This window comes from Hylaeus volcanicus, unplaced genomic scaffold (assembly GCF_026283585.1).
Source record: "Hylaeus volcanicus isolate JK05 unplaced genomic scaffold, UHH_iyHylVolc1.0_haploid 12237, whole genome shotgun sequence".
NCBI lineage: Eukaryota > Metazoa > Arthropoda > Insecta > Hymenoptera > Colletidae > Hylaeus > Hylaeus volcanicus.
In genome coordinates, this window is record NW_026533172.1 from 1,478,388 (window position 1) to 1,492,432 (window position 14,045).

At 34.0% G+C, this 14,045-nt stretch overlaps 2 protein-coding genes and 1 long non-coding RNA gene across 9 annotated transcripts; 1 reads left to right on the forward strand and 2 right to left on the reverse strand.

The window, feature by feature from the left end:
* Positions 1 to 386: 386 nt before the first annotated feature.
* Positions 387 to 9,746, reverse strand: LOC128883976 (uncharacterized). 2 transcript variants are annotated; one of them, XM_054136896.1, is made up of 12 exons: positions 9,612 to 9,746; positions 9,103 to 9,553; positions 8,556 to 9,002; positions 8,293 to 8,489; positions 7,875 to 8,214; positions 7,469 to 7,547; positions 7,194 to 7,420; positions 7,059 to 7,132; positions 5,160 to 7,009; positions 4,914 to 5,103; positions 1,533 to 4,693; positions 387 to 1,339 (listed from the first exon to the last, which is right to left on the reverse strand). In XM_054136896.1, exons 2-12 carry the CDS (start codon positions 9,527 to 9,529, stop codon positions 1,006 to 1,008), a joined length of 7,326 nt encoding a protein of 2,441 aa, XP_053992871.1. In that variant the 5' UTR covers positions 9,530 to 9,553; positions 9,612 to 9,746; the 3' UTR covers positions 387 to 1,005. The 2 variants fall into 2 exon arrangements, with proteins under 2 accessions (XP_053992871.1, XP_053992872.1); XM_054136897.1 differs by lacking the exons at positions 8,556 to 9,002; positions 9,103 to 9,553; positions 9,612 to 9,746 and having other exon boundaries at positions 7,875 to 8,102; positions 8,156 to 8,214; positions 8,293 to 8,375.
* LOC128883983 (uncharacterized) lies at positions 9,003 to 9,697 on the forward strand. The gene is made up of 4 exons (XR_008459186.1): positions 9,003 to 9,062; positions 9,151 to 9,356; positions 9,419 to 9,504; positions 9,558 to 9,697. It is a non-coding gene; the product is annotated as an uncharacterized LOC128883983 (long non-coding RNA).
* A 319-nt stretch (positions 9,747 to 10,065) lies between the features above and the next one.
* LOC128883978 (uncharacterized) lies at positions 10,066 to 14,026 on the reverse strand. Of its 6 annotated transcripts, XM_054136900.1 has the most exons (17): positions 13,740 to 14,026; positions 13,581 to 13,684; positions 13,424 to 13,532; positions 13,261 to 13,378; positions 12,958 to 13,207; positions 12,693 to 12,906; positions 12,450 to 12,621; positions 12,262 to 12,387; positions 11,916 to 12,213; positions 11,640 to 11,861; positions 11,572 to 11,582; positions 11,157 to 11,496; positions 11,023 to 11,108; positions 10,792 to 10,945; positions 10,440 to 10,524; positions 10,300 to 10,385; positions 10,066 to 10,245 (listed from the first exon to the last, which is right to left on the reverse strand). In XM_054136900.1, exons 1-17 carry the CDS (start codon positions 13,815 to 13,817, stop codon positions 10,215 to 10,217), a joined length of 2,484 nt encoding a protein of 827 aa, XP_053992875.1. In that variant the 5' UTR covers positions 13,818 to 14,026; the 3' UTR covers positions 10,066 to 10,214. The 6 variants fall into 6 exon arrangements, with proteins under 6 accessions (XP_053992875.1, XP_053992874.1, XP_053992879.1 ...); XM_054136899.1 differs by having other exon boundaries at positions 11,157 to 11,582; positions 13,740 to 14,023; XM_054136904.1 differs by having other exon boundaries at positions 11,157 to 11,582; positions 12,958 to 13,137; positions 13,257 to 13,359; positions 13,740 to 14,018.
* Between the last annotated feature and the right edge of the window lie 19 nt (positions 14,027 to 14,045).

Genomic DNA, 14,045 nt, shown 5'->3' on the forward strand with positions numbered 1-14,045 from the left:
GCATCCCTTTAACAGAAGTGAACAAATTATGAATAGAAAGCAGAACCTTTCTATCTTGTTGGTGTGAAAAATGAATAAGAGTGTGCCACTAGGGAAATTTCAATTAAAAGCAAACAAATTGATTTTCACTTAAATTACTTATTTCGTATAGCGAAATCTGGACATTAAGTTAAATGTAAAAAGTAAGAAATTGAAAAGTTGACTGCGAAAAATTTCCGATTAATATAAATATCGTACATGGCTGGTTGACAAGATTCAATAAATTAAAAAAAAAAAAAAATTTTAGTTTGTCGGGAAGAATTTAATTATGGTCAAACAGTAAGCGTAGTTAATTCATTATTTAAATGTTTGTGTCGGGAGTTAAACACAAATGGCAAAAAGGTTTGTGTCTAAATCCTTGAAAGACATTTCGCAGTATGTTACTTCGTTTACTAACGACATGATTGAATTGGGTTTGTTTCCATCGAATAATGTCGTGGTTGATCATATAACGTGTAATGGGTTAAGGATGGATTACGAGAGACTTTGTTACTTTTTTAATAATGAACATTTTCGTCAAAAAACCCGAGACTTAATTGGAGAAGTTAAGGACTTTATGCTTTCAAAATTTTTTTTTTGGTGAAATTTTTATAACAATTGTAATATTGTGCGTAAACATAGCTTAGAAGAAATACGACAGTACTCTTAACATTTGTATTTCTTAAAACAAGTGTAAGCAACCAATTTTTCTGTCAACTCTTTACTAGAAATATAAAACTCCATTTACAACAAAATACTAGAGTTCTTTAAGTTAACGACTTTAGAATACTATACGAAAAGGTGGTTGGAAACATAACCGATTTCTGACTTTTTTGAGCCTTTCAAGTGTTTTTTGTTTTAAAAAAAAAATTATCTAAACATAAAACATTACTCAATGAATCAAATTATACGGGTTGGTTTAATTTGTGTCAATAAACAGATTCAAATAAATTTCTGGACAATCGAAATGCTTTCGCTTCAATAACTTCATTGTGAGAGAAATCTTTTTTTTTGCATTGGAAGAAATACAGTATGTGCGATACCGGCTGAAATTCGGCAAACGGGGAAGTTTAATGGAAGTTGCAAAGATTTTGAATTAAAATGTTGCATATCCATGCAATCAATCAATGATCGAATAATTCCTGTGTGCTTGATTCGACTACCACTTGATCCAGCATTATCTTTACCGAAACTTTTGACTTTTCCTTTTTTTGATAAAAAAAATGTGAGGGAATTTCCCATGGCGAATACAACATCTGTTACAATACCGAAATCAGGTTCAAAAATGTGAACGATTTTAGGTGTTCGAATTTCGGGAAACCTAATACAAATATAATAAATTGAAGCTACTTCTCAATATTCTAAAGCATTTAGATAAGAATAATTTCTAAACGTGTAATTTTTTTGCTTTCAGATATTTTTAAATTACAATGCAAAGCAGAAAAACATGGTTACAGTCTAACATTGGAGTCGAACTTATGAAAGAGAAGATATTATGTAAGACCAGAAATTACCTTTGTTCATTAAAACAGAGTGCGCCAAAATCGTTTAAGCCCCAAACTGCAATCATGTTGGTGTCTAAAATAATAGCATTACAACAACCGCCGGAGGCACAAGTCATAATGGACCCATTGAATGAGGCATTCAAGTCGTTTTTCCGGTTGACTATACATGGAGTTGCTCGAACGTGGTTTTCTGAAATAACAGCATCTGATAACGAACGAAAATTGAAACAAGCAGCAATGTCAATATTTGGTTGTTGATGTTCGTTCCCTAAGTCAAAATCAATACCAAGCTGACCATACTTGGATTGACCCCAGGATAGTAACCATTGTACTTCATTTTGGCCATAGTACGTTACACCTACAGAAATGGTATGCGCTTCACCACAGCTGACTAATTTGAATTGTAACTCTTCAGTTATAAGAGGCGATGGTGATAAAATATGAGACACGTTAAGTTCTGAAAAGTCTAAAAGGAACTGGTCAGTTAGACTGAAAAGAAGGCAATCAAATCTAGGAATTAACCGACAGCTTATGAGACTTGGTGGTAGCGTTTTCCAATGATTGCCATCAATTTTTATCAGTGTTAAAAACTCTGCAATTTTTTGACGAAGTCTAGTATAAACTGTTTCTGAAAAGAATTGAAGTGTTTGACCTTGTTTGAAATCCATTTGCGAAAACAAGTTAAAATTTAAAATAAAAACTCGAAGTCGTCTGGGCAAAAAAACTGCCTGAGAATGTAACAAAGGAGAATTGAGTGAAAAGTTATTTGGTGAAGTTAAACCAAATCCCAATTGACCTGCTTCAGATTGACCCCATAACCATAAGCCGCCATAACAATCTAATGCTGCAACATGAAACATTCCTGCAGCAACTTTACGAACACGGTGTAATCGAGAGATTATATATTTAGTAATGGCCTGTTGGTCTTTGTCACATATTTTTTTCTTGCAAATGGTCAAAAATTTTTTGGCAAGTTTGCTGCCTTCTAGCGGTGAAGGTAGTTGATTTGATTCTCTAGATAGGCAACCATCCCCCGTACTTCCCCACAGCCATAAGTGACCTGAAGCAGTTCTTGCTATTGAATATGTCGCTCCTGCGTATACATCAACAAACGGATCGTTTGGTTTATTCGATACCATGTTTACACGAACTGGCTGCATGATTGCAGTGTCAAGACGATTAGAATGATTATATTGATCCTTTTCACCAGCTGATTCGATTGCATCCATTTTCGGCTTTTTTGTATGTTCATAAAATAGATGGTACTCTTTCGAATTCATGAAAAAAGAAAATGGATTATTCATCCAACTTGAAATCTTTTGTTTCAAAACGATAGAAACCACGTCAAATTTCAAATAATCCATAGTAATTTTTTTCGGATGCAAATCAGTAGACCACCGATAACTTTTGTTATCATTTGAAGCGCTGGGGACTCCACATTGACCGTATTGGTTGCACCCCCACGTGTATATTTCGTGTGTTTTTTCAGTTAAGAGCACTGTGTGGTAGTTTCCAGAAACGATGGAAGAGGCTTTTGGAGTGAAATACATGGGTATTGGATTACCTGCACACCATACATCAATACCTGAGAGTTTGGAAATACAGTTTTCTTCGCGGAGTTCGGGTGCTATCTCGTAAAGCGTTTCCTCATGCATAAGATGTCTAGGGTATCCTACCCCTAGAGAGCCTGCTACAGAATTGTTTCCTAACATGTAGCACGAAGCGGAAGGCAAATTCTTTGTAAGAAAAAGATTCACATTTTTTTTTTTGAATTCAATACAATTTGAAGAAATTTTGCTAACGACTTGAGACGGTGATAGAGAGTGTTTTCGTAAAGAAGTTTTAGAATTACAATTCAAAAACGTAACATAATCATCTCGTAGGAATGGTGAAATATGTAAAGAATTAAAATCACTTTGCAGTTCTAGGAAAACTAAACATGGCGAAATAACGCAGGAGTAAAACCATAAAAAAAAATCTGGAGACGTCGATGATATATTCCACATCAGGTGAATAGCAAGATCACTTGTAATAGCCTGTTCTTTTTTCTTCGTGTCAGGATCATCCTTCAATACGTTGTGTGAAATGGTAGTACTTTCGGTAGGTAAGATAGTCTTAGTGGGTGTCATTGCATCTTCTGTTTCCTTGAGTTTAAAATGTTGATATATGGCAGCTGTTGCGTTTGGTCGGCTTTTTGTGACAGACCATGTTTCCTGTAGTTGAGAAGGTATGAGACTGGCGGGACAACAATCGGGCAAACCGATATGAAACGGAGTAAGTGGCCATGTTCGTCTAGTGTAGCGAAAATAAGATGCCCACATTTGGGTTTTTGGTGTTTCTTCTTGACCCCAACCTTTTAAATATTCTAAAGCTATAAGACAAAAACAGGAAAACATTGAAAACGGAGGCATTTTTAAAGTTATACTGAAAGCTTCATGAAGACATCTACTGAAATTCTTGTGATCTCCATATGTGTAAAGCATAAATAAAGCGTTTGTTGTGTAAAGCATTGCTTTAATATTTCCTGGAAAAAACATTTTAGTGTCGTTGTAATTGTCGTCATCCTGTGAGAGAATAATAGCGTTCAGTGTTACAAGCAATGGCTCAAACCACGTGGTCGTTTCAAACCACTGGGCCATTGAAGGAATTTGATTACAAGCTGAAAGTTTTGTGTCTTTCTTTTCACGTTGTGTTGCGGATATGATGTCACTGTTAGTGAAAAAGCCTAACCAAGGATCAAAGGATAAAACGTATTGGAATGCAAACATTGTTAGAAAAATGTAAAATGTATCAAGAAGGGAAGGGTGAAGAAGATTATGACTCTTAATACATTGGAGTGTAGACCAGTAGACGTGCAGTCCGTCTGCTGTTGGAATGTGGATAATTTCAGACGATACAGATTCACTCCATAGTGTTAAACGACTACGCAAAGACTCGTCAAGAGGACCGTAATTCAGTATTGAAAAAAAAAATTGTTCAAGTACTTCTTCGGAAATTTTAGGTCGAGATACAGCTTTGATGGACGTGTTTGTAGAAAAAAGTGAATGAAAAAAACATTTTCTAGGAAGACATAGGTTTAAAGCGGCACTATAACTGAGTCCGTTAAATTGAACTTCTTCGGTTTTTTGTAAAAGATATGTAAAAATATCATTTTGAAAACATTTTGACGCCTATAAAAAAAACAAATCCAACAGTAAAAATAAATAAAAAAAATGGTCATTCGAAACTACTCAATGTCAAATGCAAAAGACAATGAGAGACAATCTAATATACACATTTGGACTAGTCTACAATTTTTTTTTTGTAATGAAAATATTTAGAAAGATTTTAGACCCAATTTCTTTTTCCATTCAAAACAAAGATTGCATGACGTGTTTAAAAAATACTTACCCATTGCAAAACATGGCGGAATGTCTTTTTAACATTGCGGATATATTGTTGCTGGTCAAACGCGAAACAGAGAGACCAAAATGAAAATATTTGTTCTCTATGATCGGACATTGAAGATGTTCGCGTTACTTTTAAAAGAATAGTCACATGTTCCTTAATAGTTTTTTCTACGTTTTGACAAATGTTTACGCTAAAATAACCCAAAACCAAAGTTATCATAGAAAGCAAGTTTATTTTAAAGCATACCTGCTTAAAAAACGAGCAATTTTACAAGTTAAACATTTAATAATGAGAACAGCTGCTAATGGTGCACATAATAAAAAACAAACATTTTTTTTTTTTTTTTTATTTGCCCAATAAATTATAGTGAGAAGATTGTTTGCAACTGGTGATACAAACGAATGTTTTAAATGTTCTAAAAGATCAGAACATAATGTTTCTATATATCCGTGAGCTATCATTGCGTCACGAAAATAAAGATAACCAGGCCACCGATTTAGAAATTGAGTCAGATATGATAAAAGGGAAGAATACGTTGTTTTGAAATTTACCAAATTTTCAAAAACGTAAAGCTGTTGTCTTAATCCTTGTATAAATACTCCGGAAGGTATAAAATGATCAGAATTCGCAAAAGAGTTTCGCATACTTGGAACAAAAACTAACTCATTTTTCTCTTTATGTAACGAATTTGATGGGTCTATTGAAATGGACATGGAAAAAGTTTTTAAAAAAGAATTGATTATCAATTGTGGCTCAGTCAACAATGAATGACCCATTTCATCTTTCATGTTATTTATGATAGGATTTCCCGACCAATTCGATTCTATAGTGAATTGACGATCTTTCATATCACAAAAAATAGAAATTAATGATTTAAAAAGAAGAAAAATTGAATCATCTACTAATGTTGTTGGTTGTTTATTTTCTGTAAATATCGTAACAGTTCGTTTTTCAGAGTTCCACTTGTATCCTATACACGTTTTAGCACTGAACGTATTTTCGACTTTTTGTTTATTAAAGTACACAGCATCTTGAATCTTTTTGTTTAAAATATCAAAAATAGATAAAGTATTATTTGAACAGATGGAAGGCCATAAAGAAATTGTGGAGGGTAACGCTACCACACTCCCCAAAAAAGTGTTAGGGTGAAGAATTGACAAGGCTTGGAATTCTTGAGAAAGCACTGGTGCGTTTGAAATTTTTCGAACTATTGTATTACAAACATCAGGTGGGTTAAAAACAGAGTTACTAAAATACAATTTAAAGGGTTGTATAAAGCAGTGAAGAACATTGTTCCATAAAGGATCATGTGAAGTCAATTGTGTTAATCTCTTTGATAATCGGCACATTCCAATATACGAATGATGTGGAAGAACTGTGGACCAAATAGTACTTTCTAGACCTAAAACTACTAAAGGCGATGTATTCGCTTGAAGGAACAAATCATGATTCGTCAAACTAGAGAACAATTGATATTGCGTCCATTTCAATTTATAACTGCTATCATACTTCCACATGGCGATTTTCGAAAAGTAACAATCATTAAAAAGATTGTGAAATTGTTTTTGAAGATTCATTTTTTCTCCTAACACATCAAGTGAAGGGTAAAGATTGAAATCAGTTGTACACGTAAAACACCCGTCTATAAGGTTCCGTACATTATGTACGACTGCTGAGTAAACATCTTTATCGCAGTAAGGACATATTATTGTGCTAAGTTTATTGCCGTTAATGTCAGTTGTGTCTTCAATTTGCTGCGTTGTCCAAAAGGCTTTGGAATAAGGTTGTTTCATAAAATATTGAACTTGAGTTAAAAAGTCCGTGTCCACCTTTGCTAAAGAATGAAGAGATACAACGTAGTTTGAAGTTGGATCTTGTGGGGAGTAAATATCAGAATAAAAATTTCTTTCATTATCAAGTACTTTTGTTGGAGGTAATTCAATATTCAAAAGTTTGACATGAAAACATATGACTTTTTCATCGGTGATATAGTCCAGATTTAAATTTTTTTGAAGGATAGAGTGCAAAATTGTGTTTTTAGTCAGCATGAATGGAATCCATATTTCTCCAGAACTTCCAACGGTGAAATGCGTCAACTATAAAGCGTTTTCCTTAGTAAAACGAAAAGTAAAATTGTTCGCGTACCGCAATGTCAAATGCTTCAGGCATAGACTTGGAATTCATTTGAAAACGGAAAGTATTCATATCAAAAAACGACTCTATTCAATGTACGAAATACCCTTTAAAATTTATTAGAAAAGAACGCACAAAGAACTTTACCAGTCTCGAAGGCTTCATTTAGAGTATATTTAAGTTGTATTGTAACAAAGCTTTGAAATACTGGTTTTTTATCAAATAAAGAAACCTCATCATGAATAAGTTTTGAATCACGTATTGAAAATGAAGAAAAATCAAAAGTTCGGTGTAACGTTTTTAATATAAGAAAACAAGAACCACATGACTGTGTTTTCTGGGGAAGAGGAATGACAGAATCCCAACTTTCTAAACTAAGTTATGCGTTTATAAGAAACGTATGAAAATATCCATCAACTGACCATACAAGTAAGGATAGGGAGTCTTTTGTTGTAGGTAAAAGTAAATTGAAAAAGGGGGAGGATACAGAAGCAACTTCGTCTAAGTAAAAATACAGTCTGTCGAGCAACTAGGCCATAATAAAACCATCAAAATTTTTCTACTTCAATTTAAATAATTTATTTATTATTAGATTGTATAAGTAGAAAATAAAAATATGAAAATTTTCATTGATTGTTTTGACAATATTGGTTATTTATCGCTTCAGTATTAGTATCAATGATGTCTAAAGAAATGTGTACTACACGGTATTAAACCATGTTGACATTGATTTTTATAGATTGTTTGTATCTGAGTCTACTCTGTGGCCAAGACTTGAAGAAATACTAGAAATACATTTTGCTACTTAAAATTTACAACGTATACTACCTCGAGTCATGGTTTTAGCTAAAATGATCATAGAATGGATGAAACTTTGAAAAAAGTTGAAAAGCAAATCCCCAACGGCATTCGTAATATTGAGTTGATTTTTTAAAAAAATTAAGAGGGTTTCTTGAAATGTATGTTTTTCATTTACAGTTCTCTCGAAATGAATATCATGAAACCTTGGCAAATGGAATGTTGACACAGTGATATGGTTCCAATGTTCACAATTTTCTAAAATCGTATTAAAAGACTCCTTGTTTAGGGACGAAGCCAAAAATGAATACCGTAAAGTGATGAGCGAACGCAAGCCAGGGCGTCGCCACCCTATACCCGTTTGAAGCGTCTAACAGAAAAAAATAAAATTTCAAAGCGTGGTCTTGCCTTCAAAACAAAAAACATAAGCAACACTCTGCATACATACTCGTTTCCAAAGAAGACCACAACATAAAGGTTCCAGTTCGTAAACAATTCCGAAATTTCGTTTACCGCTAGAATGATCTTTAGAAGCGTTAGAACGACAAGCAACTAAATGACCACGGAACTCAGAAGGTATCAAAGAGGGACCCTCGATTCCACCTTGTCCAGGAAGACTTTGATCCCAAAAATCTGTATTCCCTCCTAAAAAAGAACAGTCATACATGCCCCATACAATGCTATTAAATGTCATCTGTTAAGATATTGTACCGTAAGAAGGAAGTATAGGAAAAGAACAGGTTTGCATCGACGTTAGGCTATTGGACAGTAGTGTATAAGACTCGTTCAAAAATTTTTCCGCGTAGTATAAGCATGTTCGATGCCTCTGACGTTCTTGATACCAAGAGCCTGGAAGTGCATGATCAAGACAATACATATCATAACAACAATAGAATGAAAGAGCCACAGAAAATCGAGAAAATAAAACTTCACGATAAGCCGTGGCACAATTCTTCAAAACATGTAAAGGATAAGAAAGTAATGCATCCCAAATAATAGGTGGTGCAGAAGGAAACGTTTTGTTTCGTTCACATTTCTCTGGAGAAAGTTGGCAAGGGCATGTTTCATTCATTGGGCAGTAACAGCAAGCGGCTTTATATAATTGTGGGGTTCCACACTCGACTTTGTTTGATGTCAGATGATCGTTAATAAATAATTCTAAAAGAGTTTTAAAACGGGAAAAAAAATTGTGTTTACATTTTTTCGTAATAAGTTAAAGTAAGCAAAAATGCTTGAAAGTCAAAAACGTATTCTTTACCTGTTAGTTTGTGCAATGATTCACTTGAACTCATATTGAGTATTTCAGACTCTTGCTCGTCATGTATCAAACTAGAAGGAAAAACACAGTTATCTTTTAAAAACAAGGGTATTCTTTTTTTCAAAATAATGGATTGGGATGATTGATAAACGCTAGAATTCATTAAGGGAGAAAGCTCTTCATAATATTTTTGGTTTTTTGTATTGAAAATCCCATTTAAAGTTGCTTTTGATATAACATTTTTTAAGGCTAAAGTACCATTTTTCGAAGCTATAAATGGAAGAGTTTTCGTATTTTTTACTGCTACTTGTTTTAGAGACATTTTTTTTTTCTCTTGATCGGGTTGGAGTGTATGAGGTGGTCGAGGAATTTTCTTTTGTAGTAAACACTGCGATTGATGAGGTAAATGTGAATAACAACCTCCCATTTTTGAAATGAATGTTGTATTGGTCTAGGCAATTGAATAGTTAAAACAAAATATGTTAGTAAAAATGTTGTTTTAACCCAACCTTTGCTTTAAAAAAAAAGGTTTCTTTTTTTTTAACTAGTAGGAAGGAGTAAAAAATGTGTCCAATTTTAAAAACAGTAAAACTATTGTGATAATAAACTTCTACAGTTTTTTCATGAAAGGACGTATATATTAACACATTCTACTTTCAACTTTAGTCCCGTTGTTCATGTGTTTCTGTAATTATCACCATATTGAACAGGTACCTTTTTAAAGATATCATTATTTGATACGCTTTCGCTCAAAGTCACAACAAAGCACAATCTTCCAATAACAATCACGATCACTCTGTAGCAAATATACAATCTTAAATTGGTATTTCAAAGATGTTTGTCCCTTAAATGATTTTAATGAAACATTAAGGAGGATATACATATATCTTAAAATTAAAGATCTAAAAGGAAAAATCTTATTCACTTTTGTTAGCTCTATAATTGCCTCTTAAAATAGATAAGTTTTCTTTACGTTAATTGAAAAGTAATCAGTGTTGAGAAAGTAAAAGCAGTATGTATTACAGTAAGAAAAAGTTAAAAACATATTCAGTAACAAAAAAATATTTTTAAAGTAGAGAAGAAAACGGGTTCTATTGATAAAATACTTTGGATTATATAAACCAAATCTCTCCATCTACAAACCTATGATACAAAAAAAAAAAATGTTGTTCTTGTTGTGGTCACCTCTCGACATACATGATCTTATTGTCTGCTTGTAAACTATGCAATCCAGCAAGAAATTCGGATGAAGAGAATTTTTTTTTATCCGACCGTTGATTCACCTGTCGTAGTTTATTTGTATTTTGATTTAAAAAAAAGAAAAAAACTTTAAATACCATTTCAACAAGTTCGTGAGGCGTTATAGAGTCGGCCACTAAAGAAGATTGAATCTCTGCAATAGCCTTCATCAACATCTTCAGTCTGCATAGTATTATCATGATACTTTTATCTATATGTTTCATTTAAAGAGAATGTTATGTATAACATTATCAGGGAGAAGATTATAGCATTTTAAAGTATCTTAAATTTGACGCAAAGTCGATATGAAGCAAGTCATAGTACAATACATCATACTTCAACTGCATACACCAAACAACGCGAGTTTACGTTGTATAGTAATGCTTTGTTAAAAGAATATCATCATGGTCTTTGTAATAATTTGATTACTCATTTGTGTGCTCAACGCACCGTTTAGTACTAATACATGATTTGCCAGAAGTGAGTTCAGGTAATTCTAAAGAATCCACGCTTCCTTGTGAAGCAGCATCTAGATCACAATTCGGAGAAGTTTCTTCAATAGGTATAAGGGAGGACGTTGTAGGATCATTGTTTGAATGATTATCTGTTGAGAAACAGAAAAGTTTACTACAATGACGGTTTACACAAACAGAAACATTTATATGGGACGTTATTGCATACAATCAGATTTGGATTTTTTTTTATTTAAAAACATTAAAGATTTGTCTGATAACGCCGTATCAACATCTTGATTTAAATTACGCGATCTATTACAAAAAAAAATTGGTTTTTTCAATTAGATAAAGTAAAACTACCGTTTTCTTTGTTTTTTGGGAGTACAAGAAGCATTTCCTTCACTGGATTGGTGCGGTGGTCGGGCGTCCAACAGTGTTCCGTCTTTTGTATAACCCTCTGGAGGTTGTCCGGTTAACGTGTAAACAAGCAGTTCTTCTGCAACTTTGACATCCTCCTCATCTGTGACTGTTTTTAACTTGAGTTTGGCATGAGCAGTGGCCAAACGAACACAGGCTTCAAGTGTTCTAGCTGTAGGTACAATCCGAGTTTGTCTATATGTGTTATTTGTGTTGGAGTCTCCTGATAGCGATTGACGCAATTCCGCATAAAACTTTGAAATGCGATTTATTGCAGCTTCTCCTAAGATGGGGACAGGGCATGTATTCTTAATATAATAAATGATTTTCTGTAAAAATTCAACTGTGAGTATTTTACTCGCAGCTACGCTGTTATGAGAAACAAATTTCTTTGATTAAAAAACAGACACAACATATTTAAAGTACCTTCCAGGAACCCATGATGAGCGAAGACTTGTTTCCCAATATTGTGCATCACCTTGTTTAGGTATGCTGTCTACTTTAGCTTGTAAAATTCCCCATTCATCATCCCCACCCACTTGATCATAAGTGTTTGACGTTACCAATGATGTAGAGGAAGGGCGATATTGCAGTTGACGAACCACCTGTGAACAAATTCTTCGATCTGACTCACTTGACTGAGAATCTCTAATAAAAACACACGTTCTTGTTAATGTATCATGAATCCGTAACGACAATCACCTTATAATAAAGATTAAATCAAAACGGGTTAAAAGGGAATCAGGAAACGTAATTTGAGACTTTAAGGGTGACATGGGATCAAAACAACCGTAAACTGGATTGGCCGCAGCAAGTACCGATGTACGCGCATTCAAAGAAGCATGAATCCCTGCTTTATTAATAGTCACAGTTTGCTGCTCCATAACTTCATGTATACACACTCTATCTTCTGAATTCATTTTATCAAATTCATCAATACATACAATCCCTCCATCAGCTAACACCATGGCGCCAGCTTCCAATCTTCGTTCTCCCGTTTCTATTTTACTCTTGATGAGCTTTCATAAAACATGAAATGGAGATCTACCTTTGTCAGTTGTAACAGCGGCCGTTAGTCCAACACCTGAAGAGCCCCTTCCCGTTGTAGACAATGTCATTGCTGATGTATTCATAACAAAACGTAATAATTGCGATTTACCACAAGAAGGATCGCCTGTAATTGTAAAATAAAAAAAGTTTTATACAGACAATATATTCCAGGTATTAAGAACGTACCGACCAAAAGTATATGGATATCACCCCGAAGCTTCATTCCATTGTCAACCACTTTTCTTTGACCACCTAACAACTGTAACAATAAACCTTTTTTGACCAAGTCATGTCCACAAATAGAAGGAGCCATTGATTGTGATATGATGTGAAAGGCATCTGAACGCGATGTAACTTCCTAAATATCAATAAAAAAAAAGTATGTGACTAATCGAATTCAAAAGTTGACTAGATCAGTAGGAGTGTTACCTTAATCATACGAATATCAAAAGGAGTGATTTCTGGCGCTAAGACGTCCCCTTTAAGATGCTCTATACTATTGGCTATTAAAAATGCGCGTGTTAATCCAGAGAACCGATTCATTTTTTTAAAAGCCACAGCGCGATAAACCCCAAAAATCCTAACACGATCCCCTGGCTTGGCGACATCTGTCAGATCATCTTCCAAAGAAACTTCTATTGATCTATCAACAAAAATACATTATCTGCAAGCAACAAAATGAGTGTAAAATGACCTTGGCAGTTGACCTGTAGGTGAACTTTCTGGCATTTCTTGAAGCGTGATGGTTTGACCATCCTTAAAATCAGATAATGCAACTTCCATTTTTAATGGATTACCATCCTTATCTGTTTTAGGAACTCCCCTATTCACTAATTGAGAACTATTTTGGAGAGAATGGATGTCATAATGTTCTCTAGTTATAACGTAAGCGTTTTTATCGCATAGATGGACCGATCGAGATAATTTAGAGCGAAGTAACGAACCTTATGAAATATGTTCACAGTTAAAGGATGCCAAAGGTCCGTCATATACCTACAGCGCGTTACGATCCCTTCAACACAAACAAGTCGATTTACAAGACGTGCCGATAAGCCTCGCGGTGTGACTGTATGAGATCCAAGCCATCCAGAAACTCCTAGATGAGGTGTTTTAGGCTAAAATTCTTTTTGTAACTTCAATAACTGTGTGTGTATTCCTACCTTATTGTCACCTTGAGATACTCCTCCATGACCAGCAACAATGGAATCATAAAAACGTTGGTAACCTTCTTCACAAGCGGAAAAATACAATAACGGCCGGGATAAAATACTGATATATTTTAAATGTCAAAAGGATTTTGTATTGTTTTATTGTTACAGATTCGAAAGGTTAATGGCAACTTGATCAAAAATTTCAATTGGTAGTTTAAGACGAGTTTTCCCATCCACCACAAGAGCTTCGACAGTATCATACCAATCTGTCTAGTGATGCAAGAAAAAATTCAAGTAGTCTAGTCAAAAGAAATGTATAGCTCACTGTTTCACTCAGAAAGGCATACATGTCACTACTTATTTGGTAGCGTACATCTATTTCGAAGCTTTCTGTATGACTCATTTGAAATGGTTTAAATTTAAAATATTTGAAAAAATAAATTTATTTTTTTAATAACATGGAGATGACTGAAAATAAAAATTACTAGTCCATTACTTTTTTTTTTAAGCTACTTGAAAAATACCTACTGATGAACACTGTTTTCAAACTCGTGTCACAGTGAGGTTGGTTTCTATGTAATTTTCATAGATGTGAGATGTCCCAATATTAGAAGAGATGCTATTTATACTC